Below are 16,666 nucleotides of genomic sequence, written 5' to 3' on the forward strand. Positions count from 1 at the left end.
TTGCTGGGAAATCCCGTTATAAATGCCCTTGTGTTTTATTATATCTCCACCATCAATGGTTATGAATCAATTGGTACTATGTGATACAGTAGTGAAAGGGTTTTCCGTCTTACACTGTACGTTATATTCCTCGATTGTTGGCAACAAAACCTCAAAAAATAAAAATAGTAAAGCGTACCAAAAAAAAATTATAATAAAATAATATATAAAAAAATTAGGAATTTTAAGTTTACTTAAAATGCTTTATATATTGATTTTACAATTTTTCGCACTTTTTAATGTGTATTATCAAGAAGTAAAGAGTGCTCTATTTGGTCACGTAAAGTTGGTATCATCATTTGACCAATGAAATTAAACGCGGGAATTCTGGCGACTCTCTTTGTTAAGAAAGACGCGCTATTTCACTTTCTTTCAGGACGCTACAAGGGTAACACCTTTGAATACTGATTATGTTCCTTCGGACCATTTCTTTAAATATTCAATCGGTAATCGTTGTATATACTATAAGTCTTATGTTTGTATGTTCGTCACTGATCTATTACAAAACATTTTATTATCTTATACGCTAACAATGAATTCAACAAAAGTTTTGATTCTTGGACACTCTATTGTCCGTCGTTTCCATCATTTTCTTATTGACGATGAAGATTTAAGGTATGTTGATGATCTGGGTGTTAACTCACATGAAATAAGGTACAAAGGAATAGGGGGTCGAACTATTGATGGCATTTTACGTCACGATGTACCTTTCATTAAAACATTCCAGCCGGATCATATCATATTCTTTTGGTTGGGAGCAATGACGTAAGACGATTATATTCACCGGAGGAACTTGCATGCAAACTCTTAGCAGCTGTATTAGTTTTGCATAAATGGTGTTGTGTTTCACAGATTCATGTATGTAAATTACTTCCAAGATTTAGGCAGTCATTTGATTATAATCAATTTGTCGATGCAGCCAATGCTCTTATCAAGAAAGTCATACCCGATTTGGATTATGCGTCCTATTGGGAGCATAATGGATTGTTTCCTTCACCAGCATCAGAAAAATATTGCTACCATAAATTCTTAGCAGACGGCGTTCATTTAAACAAGCAAGGCAATGTTCATTTGTATCGCAGCTTGCGTGGTATCATTCTTTAAAGGGCATGCTAAGTTAATTGGTCGCATTATGGCATCACCGACACTTCAGTATTTTTCTACAAACTCAAGTATATTTTCACATATTGAAAATATAAACAATAAAAAAAAACCCAATAATAATAATAATAAAAAACAACAACCCCCCCCCCCCCCCCCCAATAAAAAAAACAACAACAAAAACCCTCATCATTTTAGCTACTGCTTATAATTTCTATGTTTCTTCTCTACATGAGTTATTTTTATGTGATCCAACAATATTTTTGGATTCTCTTAACGAAACTACATTGGTCCTCTTAACGAGGGCGTTTTGGTTCTCTTAACGAGGCCGTTTAGGTCATCTTGACGAGGCCGTTTGGGTTCTCCTAACGAGACTGCATCTGGTTCTCTTGACGAGAGCGCATTTGAGTCCTCTAATCGAAACCGCAGTGGTCCTCTAAATGAGGCCGTTCTTTGTTCTCTTAACGAGACCGCATCTGGTCCTCTTAACGAGAGCGCATTTGGGTCCTCTAAACGAGACCGCATTGGTTCTCTTAACGAGGCCTTTTTGGTGCTCTTAACGAGACCGTATTTGGTCCTTAACGGGGCTGTTTTTTGTTCTCTTATCGAGACTGCATTTGTTTTGTGTCCATTCATACAACAATTTCCATCTTATATTTTAATAATTACGTTGCACGAATTACGATGCTGTATGATTAAAGACATATTTGTGCAATTAATTTAGCCAAAACAAATCCATTATTATCACCTTTAAAAGGTGTACTTAAATATCATTTGCTAATACCAGCACAGCAATTATTTTCAATAGTGTTCGTCATGGCACCTAATCGGAAATCTACAGATTTAACGAAACAAACATCTGCCAAAAGAGGAAAACAATCTCAGGATACCTCAGTACCACAATCAAGTTCTCCTTCTACCGTCTCTCCGGAAATTTTGGAAACCATAACAAAAGAGGTCACGGAAAAAGTCACCGCCAACCTGAAGGAGGAAATTTCGAATGTTCAATGCTCTCCAGCCAACTGCCTTCACCAGTCAGGGGAGTATTGCATGTGCATCCAGTACTAATTCAAATATCAATAGGGATAACGCAATTTAGGAAACTGTCGAGGCAGCAATTGTTAATCAATCTGATAGGATAACATCAGGTAGGTCCAGTAGTGGTTTTGTAAGTACATCGGTCTCCATTGAAGCTCGTATACCTGATAAATTAAAATCAAATATTTTGTCAAAGCAGTACGTGGATTTTGGTTGTCTGCTACTCCGGAACAAACAAATAACTTTCTCTTCAGGTAGAGAATTCAATGAAGCCAGGTATGCTTACAATTCATCAGATGAAGAAAGAGGATACTGATGGAGAAGTATCTTCTATGAACGACTGGCTTACAGCTTGGAATAGGTATATGGCTATGTATTACATAAAGTATCCACACGAACAAGCTAAACTCGCAAAACATCTAGAAGCGGTCAGGGACACTAAAGATGCAAAAGATAACTGGAATAGTTACGATGAGGACTTCCGATCCTTTATTGAACAAGGCCATGTGCAGTGGGGAGATGTTCATATGGATCTGTACATAAACGCACGTCTTACTTCTTCTCAATCTATCAAAACAACCAACACACACAACGAATTGAGTAAAACAATTCCCAGAGGAGCTTCTTTCCAGTTCCACTCAGGAAAGCAGTGCAATGCAGGTCTTTCCTGTCGTTTTCAGAACAGGTATTGCAACTGTGGTGGCTCGCATCCTTTCATCCAGTGCACAAAACAGGTTAAGCGGCCCGACCCTTTCGTGTCCAACAAAGATTTAAGTATCAGTCACCACAACCAACCAAATTCGCCAATCCGTCTAAGTCACCCCTCTTACCAAGCAAGGGCCCAACACCAATCAAATTAAATAGACTTGTAGAATGGCTGTTTGGTTACGACGAAACTGAGACAAACTATTTAATAAATATTTTTTTCAAATGGTTCTTCATTAGGGTTTGTTGGTGAATGTCCTGGTGTAGGATCAGCTTTTATTTGCCCGGATATAATTGAGGAAAATATTTTTAAAGAAGTGTCACCGGGTAGAGTGTTAGGTTCATTCGATTCTAAACCATTTGTTGACATACAATGTTCCCCATTATGTTTGGTAGAGAAAACAGGTACATGTACCAAGTGAATATAGAATGATTCATCATTTATCTTATCATAGAAACAAATCAGTTAACGGTGGCTTTCCACGCAAGGAATCATTTGTTCAATATTCTTCGGTTTGAGATGCCATCAGTCACATGAAGAACTGTGGAGTTGGTGCTTATTGTTGCAATACGGATATAAAATATGCTTTTAGGATAATCAACTTAAACTATTCTCAATTCAAATACGTTGGTTTTAGATGGAAGAACAAGTACTATGTGGATACATGTCTTCACAATTGTTCCTTAACATGTGTTAGACAGTTTAAGGCATTTTTATCAATGTGTGTTGACATAGGCGTTCTAATATCCCTAGGCCTGGAGAAAACGTGTGGTCCTCTTCAGACTATAACTTACTTAGGCTATGAGCTGGATTCGTGCAAGATGCAGTCTAGGTTGCCTCATGACAAAATACTAAAGTGCATAGATAAAATTAAGTTTGCAAAGACACAAAAGAGCTTGACACTTACACAATTACAGTCGCTCATAGGTTTACTCAACTTTGCATGTAATGTTTTTTGGCAGACAGATCATTCCTTAAGAGATTAATAGACCTTACCATTGGTGTCAGTGAGCCATTTTTCAAAATAAGCATGACAAAAGAGGTGAAAGAGGATTTGAAAGTTTGGGAATGTTTTCTTGATAAATTCAATGGATCCTCCCAGATAAGTGGTCAAGTTCGCATGAGCTTAAATTACAGATGCCTCGAGTTCGATCGGTTATGCAGCGGTATTCGGTGGTCAGTGGTTTTATGGAAACTGGGATAGTAATTTGCAATATAAAGATATTGCAGCCTTATAACTTAACCCAATAGTTGTGGCAATAAAAGTGTGGGGAAAATGCTGACTAACAAATGTATTTTATTTAACACTGATAATCAGGCGTTGGTGCATGATATAAACAAACAAATATGTAAGTATAAAGATATCATGTCTCGTGTTCGCCAGATCGTTGCTTGTTGTCTTGCTTTTAATATTTATTTTAAAGCAAAACATTTAACATCAAACGAAAATATACTATGTGACTTGCTTTCTCGTTTCAAGGTACAGAAATTCCAACAATTAGCACATTGGGCCGACAAACAACCGGTCGAGATTCCCAGTCTTCCGCCTTATCCAAGTTGACCTTGGTTGAGAAAAAACTCCTGGATTCCAGTTTGACAGCGTCAACTTCATCATCATACACTCACGCATAGTCTACGTTTAGGAACTTTGCAAAAAAGTACAGTTTACGAACGGATATCCGGACACATATTGGTTCTCTATGTTGCTTTCCTATTCTCACAAGACTACGCAACGTCGACGATAACATCTTATCTTCCGGCCAACAAACACGTCCATAGACTCAACCGCCTCCAAGATCCATGCTCATCATTTGATGTACAAAAAGTATTAACTGGAGCTCGTAAGCGCAAATCGACAACTGATGATAGAATACCAATAACTAGGGCTATCTTGCACAAACTCCTTGATTCTTTACAACATACTTTATCCAATTTATATGAAAAAATTCTATTTCAAGCAATGTTTTTGTTAGCCTTTTATGGTTTTTTGAGAATCGGCAAAATTACCAAATAAAAGTCTGCTACATTTTAACCAAAATCTATCCTAAATGACACACTATTGATTAAATTTGTTTCATATAAGCATAGCCTGGGAAGACCATTCTTTCTTACAATACATTGGGCTAAGGATTCAGATTATTGCCCAGTGCAGTACCTTAAGAATTATATTTATCAAAGGGGAGTGCAAGAGGGTCCTTTATTTTGCTACGTACCATATGCATGCACACCTGTGACGAGGATCAAATTTTCGATGATTTTGAAGAATTGTTTATCTTTCGCTAATATCCAGATGGGGAAAATTACTAGTCATTCATTTTGAATGGCATGGCTTCTCACTGCGCAGACTGCGGAATGAGCGAATGTAAATTTAGACTCCTGGGACGTTGGAAATCGGATGCCTTTAAATCGTACATCAGACCGGTTAATTCGTGTACTTAGATGCAAATACCCAGTCTAGTCAACACTGTGTTTACCTTGTTTACGCTGTACCCAGAGCATATGTTTATCTCTGTCGACATTATTGTTGGGCTATTGAAGGGCATATGTTTATCCATCCAGTTATATTTTTGTACGTTATTATTTTGTTGCATTGAATATATGTTTATTTCATTGTATGTTTAGCTAGGTTAATGGTAATTAATTTGTAGTTCTAATATTGAAATAGCCAGGGTATATCTTTATTCCATTAGCTATAAGTTTGCTCTTTCCCACCAGTATTTCTTTCCTCCTTTTATTTTTCTTTGGGGTCTGAACTTGATTAATACGTTTAATCAAGCCCATGGCATTTTCAGACCACAAGGAATTTGTTTGACGATATTACGTAACCAATTTTTTATTCCAGTTTTTCAATACAGCCAATTAATAAAATTTATATTTGTATATTATTATTTATTACTATTTGGAAATTAATTATATTTACATCATATTAAGATCCAATGCAGATCGTGACATAATTCAATTTAATTTCAATTGTAGTATTACGTAATATTATTTATGGTCAAACGTCAAGTTAACTACATAAGTTATAGCCCCTTCATACGGATATCAATTATGGATAAAGGAATTTTAAGTTTACTTAAAATGCTTTATGTATATTGATTTTACAATTTTTCGCCCTATGTGACAATCACTGTTCATATTGAACGCACCCGGTTTTGTTTTGTTTTACCCATAATTCTTTGCAATGGGCTTGTCCAACACTAACCATAGGCGCTAGGTTATACCTGGCCTAGCTGTCCAGCGATAAAGACGTGCTCAGTGTTAAAAGGGGGTATCGTGGTAGAAGCCTGTATGGCATGTTTTAGTCTCTCAAGTTTAGCATTTGACGCGGACACATATAGCTGACCGTGTGTCATATTGTTGATGTTGAAGACGAAGATGATGTTATGGTGATGTCGATGACGATGTGATGGTGCTGTTGATGACGACGACGATGATGAGGGTCATGTTGATGATGATGAAGTAGATGATGTCGTTCATGGTGACGTCGGTGACGATGATGAAGTAGATGCTTATGGTGATGACGATGATGTGTATTATGATTATGATGTGGTAGATGCATGATGATGTTGACGATAGTGTCGATGATTATGATGATGGTGGCGATGATGATGATTGTGGTGACGTAACGTACTTTAGTTGTGGTTGTCCGTAGTTGGTCCAGGACTACAGCCCCGGAGATTCGAACACTCTTCAAATATAGATGATAGTTAATAACATGTAAAGAGGTGTTTGTTGAATCATATATTTTTGGTCATTTGTATATACATGTACATCATATTTTTTTCTAGTTGTGTGAAAGGTGTGTGAGTGTTTGTGTGGTTTAGTGTTTATATTTCTATCTTTTCTTTCATTTTCTTATTTTTTTTGTTAATAAATTTTGTTAAATTTAAGATGTCGTGTTGTTGTTGTTTGGAATAGCTTCCGCTCATCCCGTTACACCCTACGAGTTATCGCACTTTATAATGTGTAAAATCAAGAGGTAGAGAGTGCTCTATTTGGTCACGTAATGTTGGTGTCATCATTTGACCAATGACATTAAACGCGGGATTTCTAGCGACTCTCTTTCTTTAGGAAGACGCGCTAATTCACTTTCTTTCAGGACGCCGCAAGGGTAACACTTTTCTTTTTTTTTTCTTTTTTCATGCATGTATTTTACTGTAGATGTACAGAGCGTTTTCATATCACAAGATACTTGTTTGACGATATTACGTAACCAGTTTTCGATTTCAGTTTCTCAAAACAGCCAATTAATAAAATTCATATTTTAGTTATTATTAATTACTATTCAGAAACTAATTACAGTTACATCATATTAAGATCAAATGCAGAATTGCAACATAATTCAATTAAATTTCAATTGTAGTATTACGTAATATTATTTTATATAATTTTACGCAATGTGTTACAATGTAATGTAACAATTAAAGTGACGCTGGTGGCAAAGAGCAACATATACAATGTCTTGTTTTGTTTATATACATTGTATTATGTATCGAAAGATGGAGGTGATGGTCATACGTCAAGTAAACTACATAAGTTATAGCCCCTTCATACGGAAATTATGGATACATAATAATACTTAAAGAGATATGGTTGACGAATCAAATATTATTTTCATAGAAAATATTTTTGTACCTCGACAAGCAGAGTGATTGATACATTGCAAAAAAAACCCAGATTAGATAAATGCTTTTTTTTTTAACAATCTTTAAAATGATTCAAAATGAAGAAAACATTGCCTTCCTAAAACAAGTCTTTTATTTTGTAGTTTTAAAACGTCTATCTCACTTAGACATACATTTATAAGTTGTGCATTCATTTTTTTTTTGTAGAACGTGAAATAATTTCTTAGAACTCTAACTGGCGAATGCAGTCAAATCCTGTATTTGTGTTAAAAAGGGAACACAGAATTTATTTATCCAAAATTTGTCATATACCGGAATTTTTCATAATGTTTCAGTATATATCTTATGATGTTGAATAAAAATAAGAGTTATCTTTCATTCTAAATTATTATTATACAAAAGCAACACGGAAAGAGGAAAATCATTTGAAAAGTACGTTGAACTTCATTTTAAAGTTCTTTAAGTTCCTCGAACAATAACCGTTCAAATAAAAATAAGTTAAGTCTATCTATATTGACACATGCACATGTATTTAGTGGCTGCATTGAATTTAATTTCATTTAAGAATTTTAAACATAGAAAAAGAAATAATTACTATACACATAATATTCGTGACTTAAATATACAATACAAATATAATTAATATATATACAATAAGGAATTTCCATAACACAAAATGCAAATGTTTGTAACTCATAACACTAATTGATGTTATAGTTTTTGAACTATGCAACCATTAAGTCGCGGAAAGAGGAAATTCTATATTTGTAAACATAAAGTTATTTCAAGTGGTCAGTTACCTACTTATATTGCAATTTTCATTTGTAGAAAAACTTCCTCCATGCTTAGACTGTATTTCAATGTTATACTTTTATTCACTTTTGTTTGTAATAAAAGTTTATATATATATTACAAATCAGATCACTTAAAAGTTAAATTGTATATCTTATATGTATTTTAAAATATTGCAAATCTATAATACAATGTAAATACTTAATCATGAATTTACATCTGACATATTATATCGGATAGTGTTGATATCATTTCATTGATATTTATTAATTCAAAGGATTGTATATAACAAATGCATTTAAGAGTGAAGATCAGTTGTAGAGCTATATGAATATAGGTTGATCTGTAAACACATATAAAATTTCACTTCCTGACATATGTCAATTATGGATAGCAGCAAGCTTGAAATAATCTTAAATGACGTTGTATACAATTACTAACATAATTCAGCACTTTTTCAGCACAATATCTTGTTCAAGATTATGGTCAAAAGTTCTTGATAACAGTCGTAACGGATTATTTATTCGAGATTTATGTGTTCATATCGAAGTGTCCCTGCTAACATGTATACACCACTGTCCGTAGCTTCGCTTTCACTGCAATGACGAGTACATGGCTCCAAGGGGTTATACATATTAGTTGTCATGCTATGTTCAGTCGCCACCGATCCAATGTAATGGGCATTTTCTCTGATTTGCCTAGTATAGAATCTTCTGTTTCTTGCAGTTATAATGAAGCAAGCGACAATTATCAGCGCAACTCCAATCCCTACCAAAAGACCGATGATCAGTAGATGACCATTATTGTTGTCATGTCCTAGATATATAAAAATAATAAGGCTAAAACTCTAAAAAAGAAATACATATATTAAAAATCCTTAATATATAAAGTGCAAATTTATATAGATTACGAGGAAACAAAAAGGGTGAAGAATTATGTAGATAATAAATGAGTGCTCAGAGTATATCGATTTTCATATGAAATGATAATATCATCATTATTGTTGTAGATATTTTAGTAAAACAGTCCCTTATACACATTTAATTTTTTTTTTATTCTTCATGACTTTTTTAAGACTTTGGGGATTTTTCTCGGTATTTGTACATGTAGTTATCTTCAATGATTGTAGTTGTCATATTCTTTGGTTTATCAATCTTAAAATACAGAAAAATGTAATTCGAAGTTCTTTTAAAACCTTTATATAAAGATTGAGTTTGATTAGAACCGAAATAATTCACGGTGTTCTTAGACCCTTCGACTTACATTTGGTATCTAAATTACATATGCATTTAACAACACACGCCCCCCCCTCTCTCTCTCTTACCATCTAAAGCGTTGTCATTACATCCAATTATGTGATTGCATGCTATCTTTGAGCAATTGCATCCTTCTTGACAACTGACACCGTAGTTCGGGTATCGACAAGATTTCCTGCAGTTTTGTCCATAGTATCCCGGAAGACAATCTACCAAAACAATAAGGTGAAATTGATTCATGTCAATAACAAGATAATGTTTTACAAAATATGCTATTGATTTCCATACAATATTTAAGCACTAGTTCATAAAATTTCAAACCTAACGTTTACATTTCAGTAAAATGAATTTTAAAACTGAACCGCGTAGGGAAAAAATCATGATTTTGAATTTTTATCAGCATATTTTCTTTTTGTAAATAAATTCATTTGCATTGATTAAATTGTTTAAAAAATAAATAAAGATAAGAATTACTATACTGCATATTTAAAATTGGTCCTTGACAAGAAATACTAAATGTTCATTGAATGCAATGTCGAAACATGTCATACGGATAAATATGAATTGAATGAAGTGTAAAAAAAAATCTTAATCATAAGGTATGATTTTCCAGGTCTTGTTACACTATCATTTGTATTAAATAATATTGATAAAAAATTAGCGAGGTTTATAAGATTACACCTGATATGTACATGTACTACGGAAGCCCGTTGGTGCCACGCAGGAAAAATATTTTATCTGGCGTCCGCCAGATAATCATTTGGCGGCCGCCACTTATTATCTGGCGGCCGCCACATATAATTTTCTGGCGGCCGCCACATAATTATCTGGCGGCCGCCACATAATTATTTGGCGGCCGCTAGATAAAACCTGGCTTCCTGCTGCGCGCGCATGTTTAATGGGAGCTTTTTAGGGAGTTGTGGATACACTCTAATTTATTTGTTTTATTAATTATTTCTGAAACTTGACATTAAATATCAATTGCAGAGCTTATGTTTTTGAAAAACTGGTTGATTTGAATGTATAGAAGACTTTGTTGTTAGAATCTAGAATGAATTTTATATTACTTTGTTCCTTGTATTATACATGTATGTTGTAAAACATGGTATTTTAGAGTTGATTCTGAACTTTTAAAACTGAACTAAACACCCGTTCAGGAAATCTTAACATTAAAACACCTAAACTTGAGAGGAATTTTATGTAAACATGTATAAGTAAAGGAACGCACTGTCTTCTAAATGTTTTAATTTGGTATAAGAATTTACCAACGCAGATTAAAGTCAGCTTTATTGACCACGACAGCTTGTACAGGCAATATTATCACGAGAGCAGATCCATCTATGACTTTATAAGGATAAACAAGGATAAGTGTGTACTAGCATTCGTGGCCATAAAAATGAAACTATTTAACTGACTGTGATGTTAAACTCTTATTCCAAATCACATGAAAGACAGTACAGTAAAAAGACCGTGATCGGCCACAGTCTCTCTGGGTAAATCAAAGTACTGAGAGTACTGAAAGGCGAGGTCTTGAAAGTTTGAATTTGTAATTGTTCACGTTTTCCTCCATTATGTTCCAAAAATTATGAGTTTGAATTAGTTGTTTCAATCTACATGTAGTATGCTAAAGTTCGGCTTTTTGCAATTGCCTGATACTTTGTCATAATTTTGCTAAATCCCGACCGGGACTGTTCTTCATAATTGTAGAAAATTGACACAACGGTATATTATGTAAAATAAGACCCCAAGAAATTTTTAAAAAACTACAACTAACCGGGAAAATCAAAACAACTATATTTAGGTAGATAATTTAAATCGTTACATTCATTTATTTTGTGATCAAAGGGAAAATCTATAAGTCGGACGGTATCTGTTATACAAGGTTTATGGAAACTCCGAAAACTCTCAAACTGTTGAATTACCGAACAAAGTTAACATTTGCATACCGAAAACAAACACGGGCATCTAACGTTAGAAATATTTCATTTTTACAATAAGATTATTCCAAGTATATGGTGGCATATCTCTGCCCCCTGTGTGCAAGTAATTTTTCTCTTAATTATGTTGACATGCAAGATAAATATGTTGACATGCAAGATAGTTATGTCAACATGCAACATAACTATGTTGACATGCAAGAAAACTGCAATCAAATAAGAGTTATAAAAAATCTCAAATATCGCCGACATGTGACATCCAAGATGCTAGATACGCTACCTATTGATGTCAACATGCAACTTATTTATGTTAACATGCAACTTCTTTATGTTGACATGCAACTTATTTGTGTCAACATGCAATTTAGTTATGTTAACATGCAAGATAAATATGTTGACATGCAACATATTTATGTCTACATGCAACTTAGTTATGTTGACATGCAACTTATAAGTTGCATGTCAACATATTTATCTCGCATGTAAACATAACTAAGTTGCATGTTGACATAGAAAGATAGCATCTAGCATCTTGGATGTCATAGGTGGGCGATTTTTTGATTTTGTATAATTCATATCAGATTGCAATTTCTTGCATGTCAACATAGTTATGTTGCATGTTGACATAACTATCTTGTATGTCAACATATTTATCTTGCATGTCGACATATTTGATAGAAAAATAACTTGCACACAAGGGGCAGAGATATGCCACCATAACCGAACTTCATGCGCGAGCCGAGGTTCAAATACAGATGTTCTACATATTAAATAGGTGTTTCATTGGCTTCCAGTTAACACGCGTTATGACTGCTGTTCATCTCTAAAAAAACAATTTGTACATAGAAAATAAAAACAAGTCTGAATTTGCCTTCTCGTTCATTGACTCTTTAGTTAATTAAACTGAATTTAAATTTTGAACAATACATTGTAAGCAAAATCTATATAGATTATTCATTTCGGGTGACCAATAGATTAATTGATATATACAATCTTATCGATTGAAGAACCAAGTTAAATGTTAATGTTCATGTTGTCCGGCTTAGTTGGAATATACAATCGTGTAATTTGTTTTAACGTTATGAGACAATTTCTATATTTTATATCGGATAAAACCAGTCATATTCATGATTTAAAAGAATTCTTCATCAATATCTTTATGCCTCTCATCAGAAAATCAGCTGATCTTTCTCCCATTGATAAATACTCGCACCAATATTAGACCAATGAATTCAGAGATAACGCATGGTTGTTATGTTTTAAATTTTTAATTTATTGTGTGGTAGTACATGTACATGTAAATGAATAGGACTTATTTCAATTTTAAAAAGATAAAAAGGAACTTTTTATCATAGTCTTAAAATCTGATTTACAAATCCTTTATTGTAGCTCCTCGAAACATTTTAAATTAAATCGCTTTCGAAATTAAGTTCATTTTGCCAAGACACGCATTAAATTGTGCGTTTAATAAACGAGGGTGTATTTAAAGGACAAAGATCCCTGAAATGACAATGTCCTACAACATTTGTTAATTTTACTGTTAAAAGCGTTAACTTTGCATATTTTAGAAATTTCAAAATCAAATAAATCTGAATTAATAGCTAAAATTAATAATCTACAATTATCATATATAACAGCCAATCAGGAAAGGTCTACCCCAAAATATGACGTGATTCATTCACTTTTGGTCTCCATTTTCTTGTTTTATCGATTTGAAAAGCAGATGACTGAATTTGGAGTATGATTTTTAATTAAATTTCAGAAACGGTTGTATCGTGATTCGTGTAAACGAGTTTACACAAAAAGTAGTAAGTGGCGAACGAATATATTTTTTACCTATAAATGTTATATGAATCGCTGCAAAAATAATCATGAAAGGTAAGAAGCTCTAAAAAATCAAAATGGCTACTGCAACAAATTTTTTTATTGTTATAGTACTTGGAATAATCTTATTGTAAAAAAGAAATATTTCTAACGTTAGATGCCTGTGTTTGTTATCGGTATGCAAATGTTAACTTTGTTCGGTAATTCAACAGTTTGAGAGTTTTCGGAATTTCCATAAACCTTGTATAACAGATACCGTCCGACTTATAGATTTTCCCTTTGATCACAAAATAAATGAATATAACGATTTAAATTATCTACCTAAATATAGTTGTTTTGATTTCCCTGGTTAGTTGTAATTTTTTAAAAAATTTCTTGGGGTCTTTTTTTACATAATATACCGTTGTGTCAATTTTCTACAATTATGAAGAACAGTCCCGGTCGGGATTTAGCAAAATTTTGACAAAGTATCAGGCAATTGCAAAAAGCCGAACTTTAGCATACTACATGTAGATTGAAACAACTAATTCAAACTCATATTTTTTGGAACATAATGGAGGAAAACGTGAACAATTACAAATTCAAACTTTCAAGACCTCGCCTTTCAGTACTCTCAGCACTTTGATTTACCCAGAGAGACTGTGGCCGATCACGGTCTTTTTACTGTACTGCCTTTCATGTGATATGGAATAAGAGTTTAACATCACAGTCAGTTAAATAGTTTCATTTTTATGGCCACGAATGCTAGTACACACTTATCCTTGTTTATCCTTATAAAATCATAGATGGATCTGCTCTCGTGATAATATTGCCTGTACTAGCTGTCGTGGTCAATAAAGCTGACTTTAATCTGCGTTGGTAAATTCTTATACCAAAATTAAAACATATAGAAGGCAGTGCGTTCCTTAACTTATACATGTTTACATAAAATTCCTCTCAAGTTAAGGTGTTTTAATGTTAAGATTTCCTGAACAGGTGTTTAGTTCAGTTTTAAAAGTTCAGAATCAACTCTAAAATACAATGTTTTACAACATACATGTATAATACAAGGCACAAAGTAATATACAATTCATTCTAGATTCTAACAACAAAGTCTTCTATACATTCAACTCAACCAGTTTTTCAAAATCATAAGCTCTGCAATTGATATTTAATGTCAAGTTTTAGAAATTATTAATAAAACAAATAAATTAGAGTGTATCCACAACTCCCTAAAAAGCTCCCATTAAACATGCGCGCGCATCAGGAAGCCAGGTTTTATCTAGCAGCCGCCAAATAATTATGTGGCGGCCGCCAGAAAATTATGTGGCGGCCGCCAGATAATAAGTGGCGGCCGCCAGATAAAATATTTTTCCTTCGTGGCACCAACGGGCTTCCGTACATGTACCTATATTGGAGGTCTATATAAATCAGAAAGCTAATGAAAAATATTTTTATCCGAAAAAAAAAATACCATTGCTTTGAATGCGGACTATTACAATTTTCCGACGTTTAAAAACCTTTTTCAATTTCTGTTTCAGTACTGTAGAATTGTTTTTATTCGTGGAGGTCAATGTTCTTGGGTACCCAAAGTTTTTCTTGTTCGTGTGAACTTCATTTCGTTGGTAGCCCTAAGTTCTATTTCGTAAATAGATATTTAACATATGCTTTGATATACGTTCGTTGGGATGCAAATTCGTGGGCAAGGGTTACCCACGAAAGCCACGAAAACTAATCCCCCATGAAAATTGATGATTCCAAAGTATATGGAACAATGACTCTGTACAGATCGTATTATATTTATGTATATTGAACGAAGATGATAATCAATCCTTTTAACTTTATTTGATCATCACATATTATAATTCCTAACTATATACATACCAGTACAGTTGTTTATCTTCGTATTGTAGTATTTATCGTGTCTGCACTGTGTGGCTATGCTAGAAGAGAAAAAAATATTATATACGTATTTTCGATATCTTACGAGATGTTTAACAAGCATAATACTATTATTGTTATTTATTATTTATTATTAAATGTATTAATGTCAAAAAGTAAATCATCAGAGTAAACTTAAAAAAACAAAATAACTAACCTTACCTCAAGCTGAACAATCTAATTATTTCTGCATATAAATATAACAGTTGAAATATATGCATGCCCGTAATTTGATTGACCATAGTTAATCATCAATATACTCAAAAAAGGAAAACATTAAACACGCATATTACAGTCTGTGCATTACATTTAGCCAAGCACTATAACACGGAAAGGAAATTGTTTGAGGGAATTATTTATTATAAGCACTTTGAAAGGAAGTTAATTCAAATAAAATTATTATTTATGATAGATAAATAGATATATAGATAGATAGATCGATCGATCGATCGATCGATCGATAGATAGATAGATAGATAGATAGATAGATAGATAGATAGATAGATAGATAGATAGATAGATGGATGGATGGATGGATGGATGGAATGATGGATGGAGAGAGAGAGAGAGAGAGAATGTCCATCTTAAGCCCAAAGAATCAGAATGATATCCTGAATCAGAAATCTCGTTTGGAATACTGATGCCAAGAGTAATCCTAGTAGGTTTGCTATTTATACAAACATTGATTACAACACTAACGTATTTGGATTTAGATACATTGTGTATGTTTGCAATGGAAATCTGCAACGTTCAAATTCCTGTAAATACACTTCAAACACTATTAGCACAAATATAAACGCCATTATGCGTTGACCTCGTGCTAGTTAAATTATTGTCATTGATTTAAAAATGACGCAAAATTATTTAACATTATAAACATAAACAAAAGTTGCTGGTAGATCCACAAACATTTGATTAGAAAACAAATTACAGAGTATACAGCAAAGGGGTCTCCAAGCCACAAAAGTGCTGTAACTAGTACGCATGCTAACAAGAGCTCACCTGAACAGAAATTCACTTGTAAAATATATTTCGTAGCATAATTATGCTATTTCTATTTTAAAATTTGAACCCCTTTCTGGGGCCCCCATATTGGTTCGGTTTATGCTTTGCTTTAACAATTTAGAATATACACAATTTGAGGATCCGTTGTAATCTTAAAATTTGTAGCATTGTAGTCTTTCGAGAAGAAGATTTTTAAACATTTTTCATATATATTTCTATGTTAAACTTTGAACCCCCTTAGGGCCCAATATTAGTCCGGTGGTCATAGCCTTAATTATTTAGAATCTACATTATTTAATGATGCTTTCATAGTAAATCTCCTGAAGAAGGTTTTTATTAACATTTTCTCTCTACATTCCTTCGTTAAACTTTGAACCCTTTCTTAGGCCCCAGTATCAGATCGAGGGTCATGGCTTTTAT

At 33.4% G+C, this 16,666-nt stretch overlaps 1 protein-coding gene across 1 annotated transcript; it reads right to left on the minus strand.

Moving 5' to 3' along the window:
• Nucleotides 1–8,018: 8,018 nt before the first annotated feature.
• LOC128184790 (uncharacterized) lies at nt 8,019–15,609 on the minus strand. The gene is made up of 4 exons (XM_052854378.1): nt 15,404–15,609; nt 15,185–15,243; nt 9,629–9,769; nt 8,019–9,120 (listed from the first exon to the last, which is right to left on the minus strand). Exons 1-4 carry the CDS (start codon nt 15,481–15,483, stop codon nt 8,825–8,827), a joined length of 576 nt encoding a protein of 191 aa, XP_052710338.1. The 5' UTR covers nt 15,484–15,609; the 3' UTR covers nt 8,019–8,824.
• Nucleotides 15,610–16,666: the final 1,057 nt, after the last annotated feature.

This window comes from Crassostrea angulata, chromosome 5 (genome assembly GCF_025612915.1).
Source record: "Crassostrea angulata isolate pt1a10 chromosome 5, ASM2561291v2, whole genome shotgun sequence".
In the NCBI taxonomy this organism is placed as follows: domain Eukaryota; kingdom Metazoa; phylum Mollusca; class Bivalvia; order Ostreida; family Ostreidae; genus Magallana; species Magallana angulata.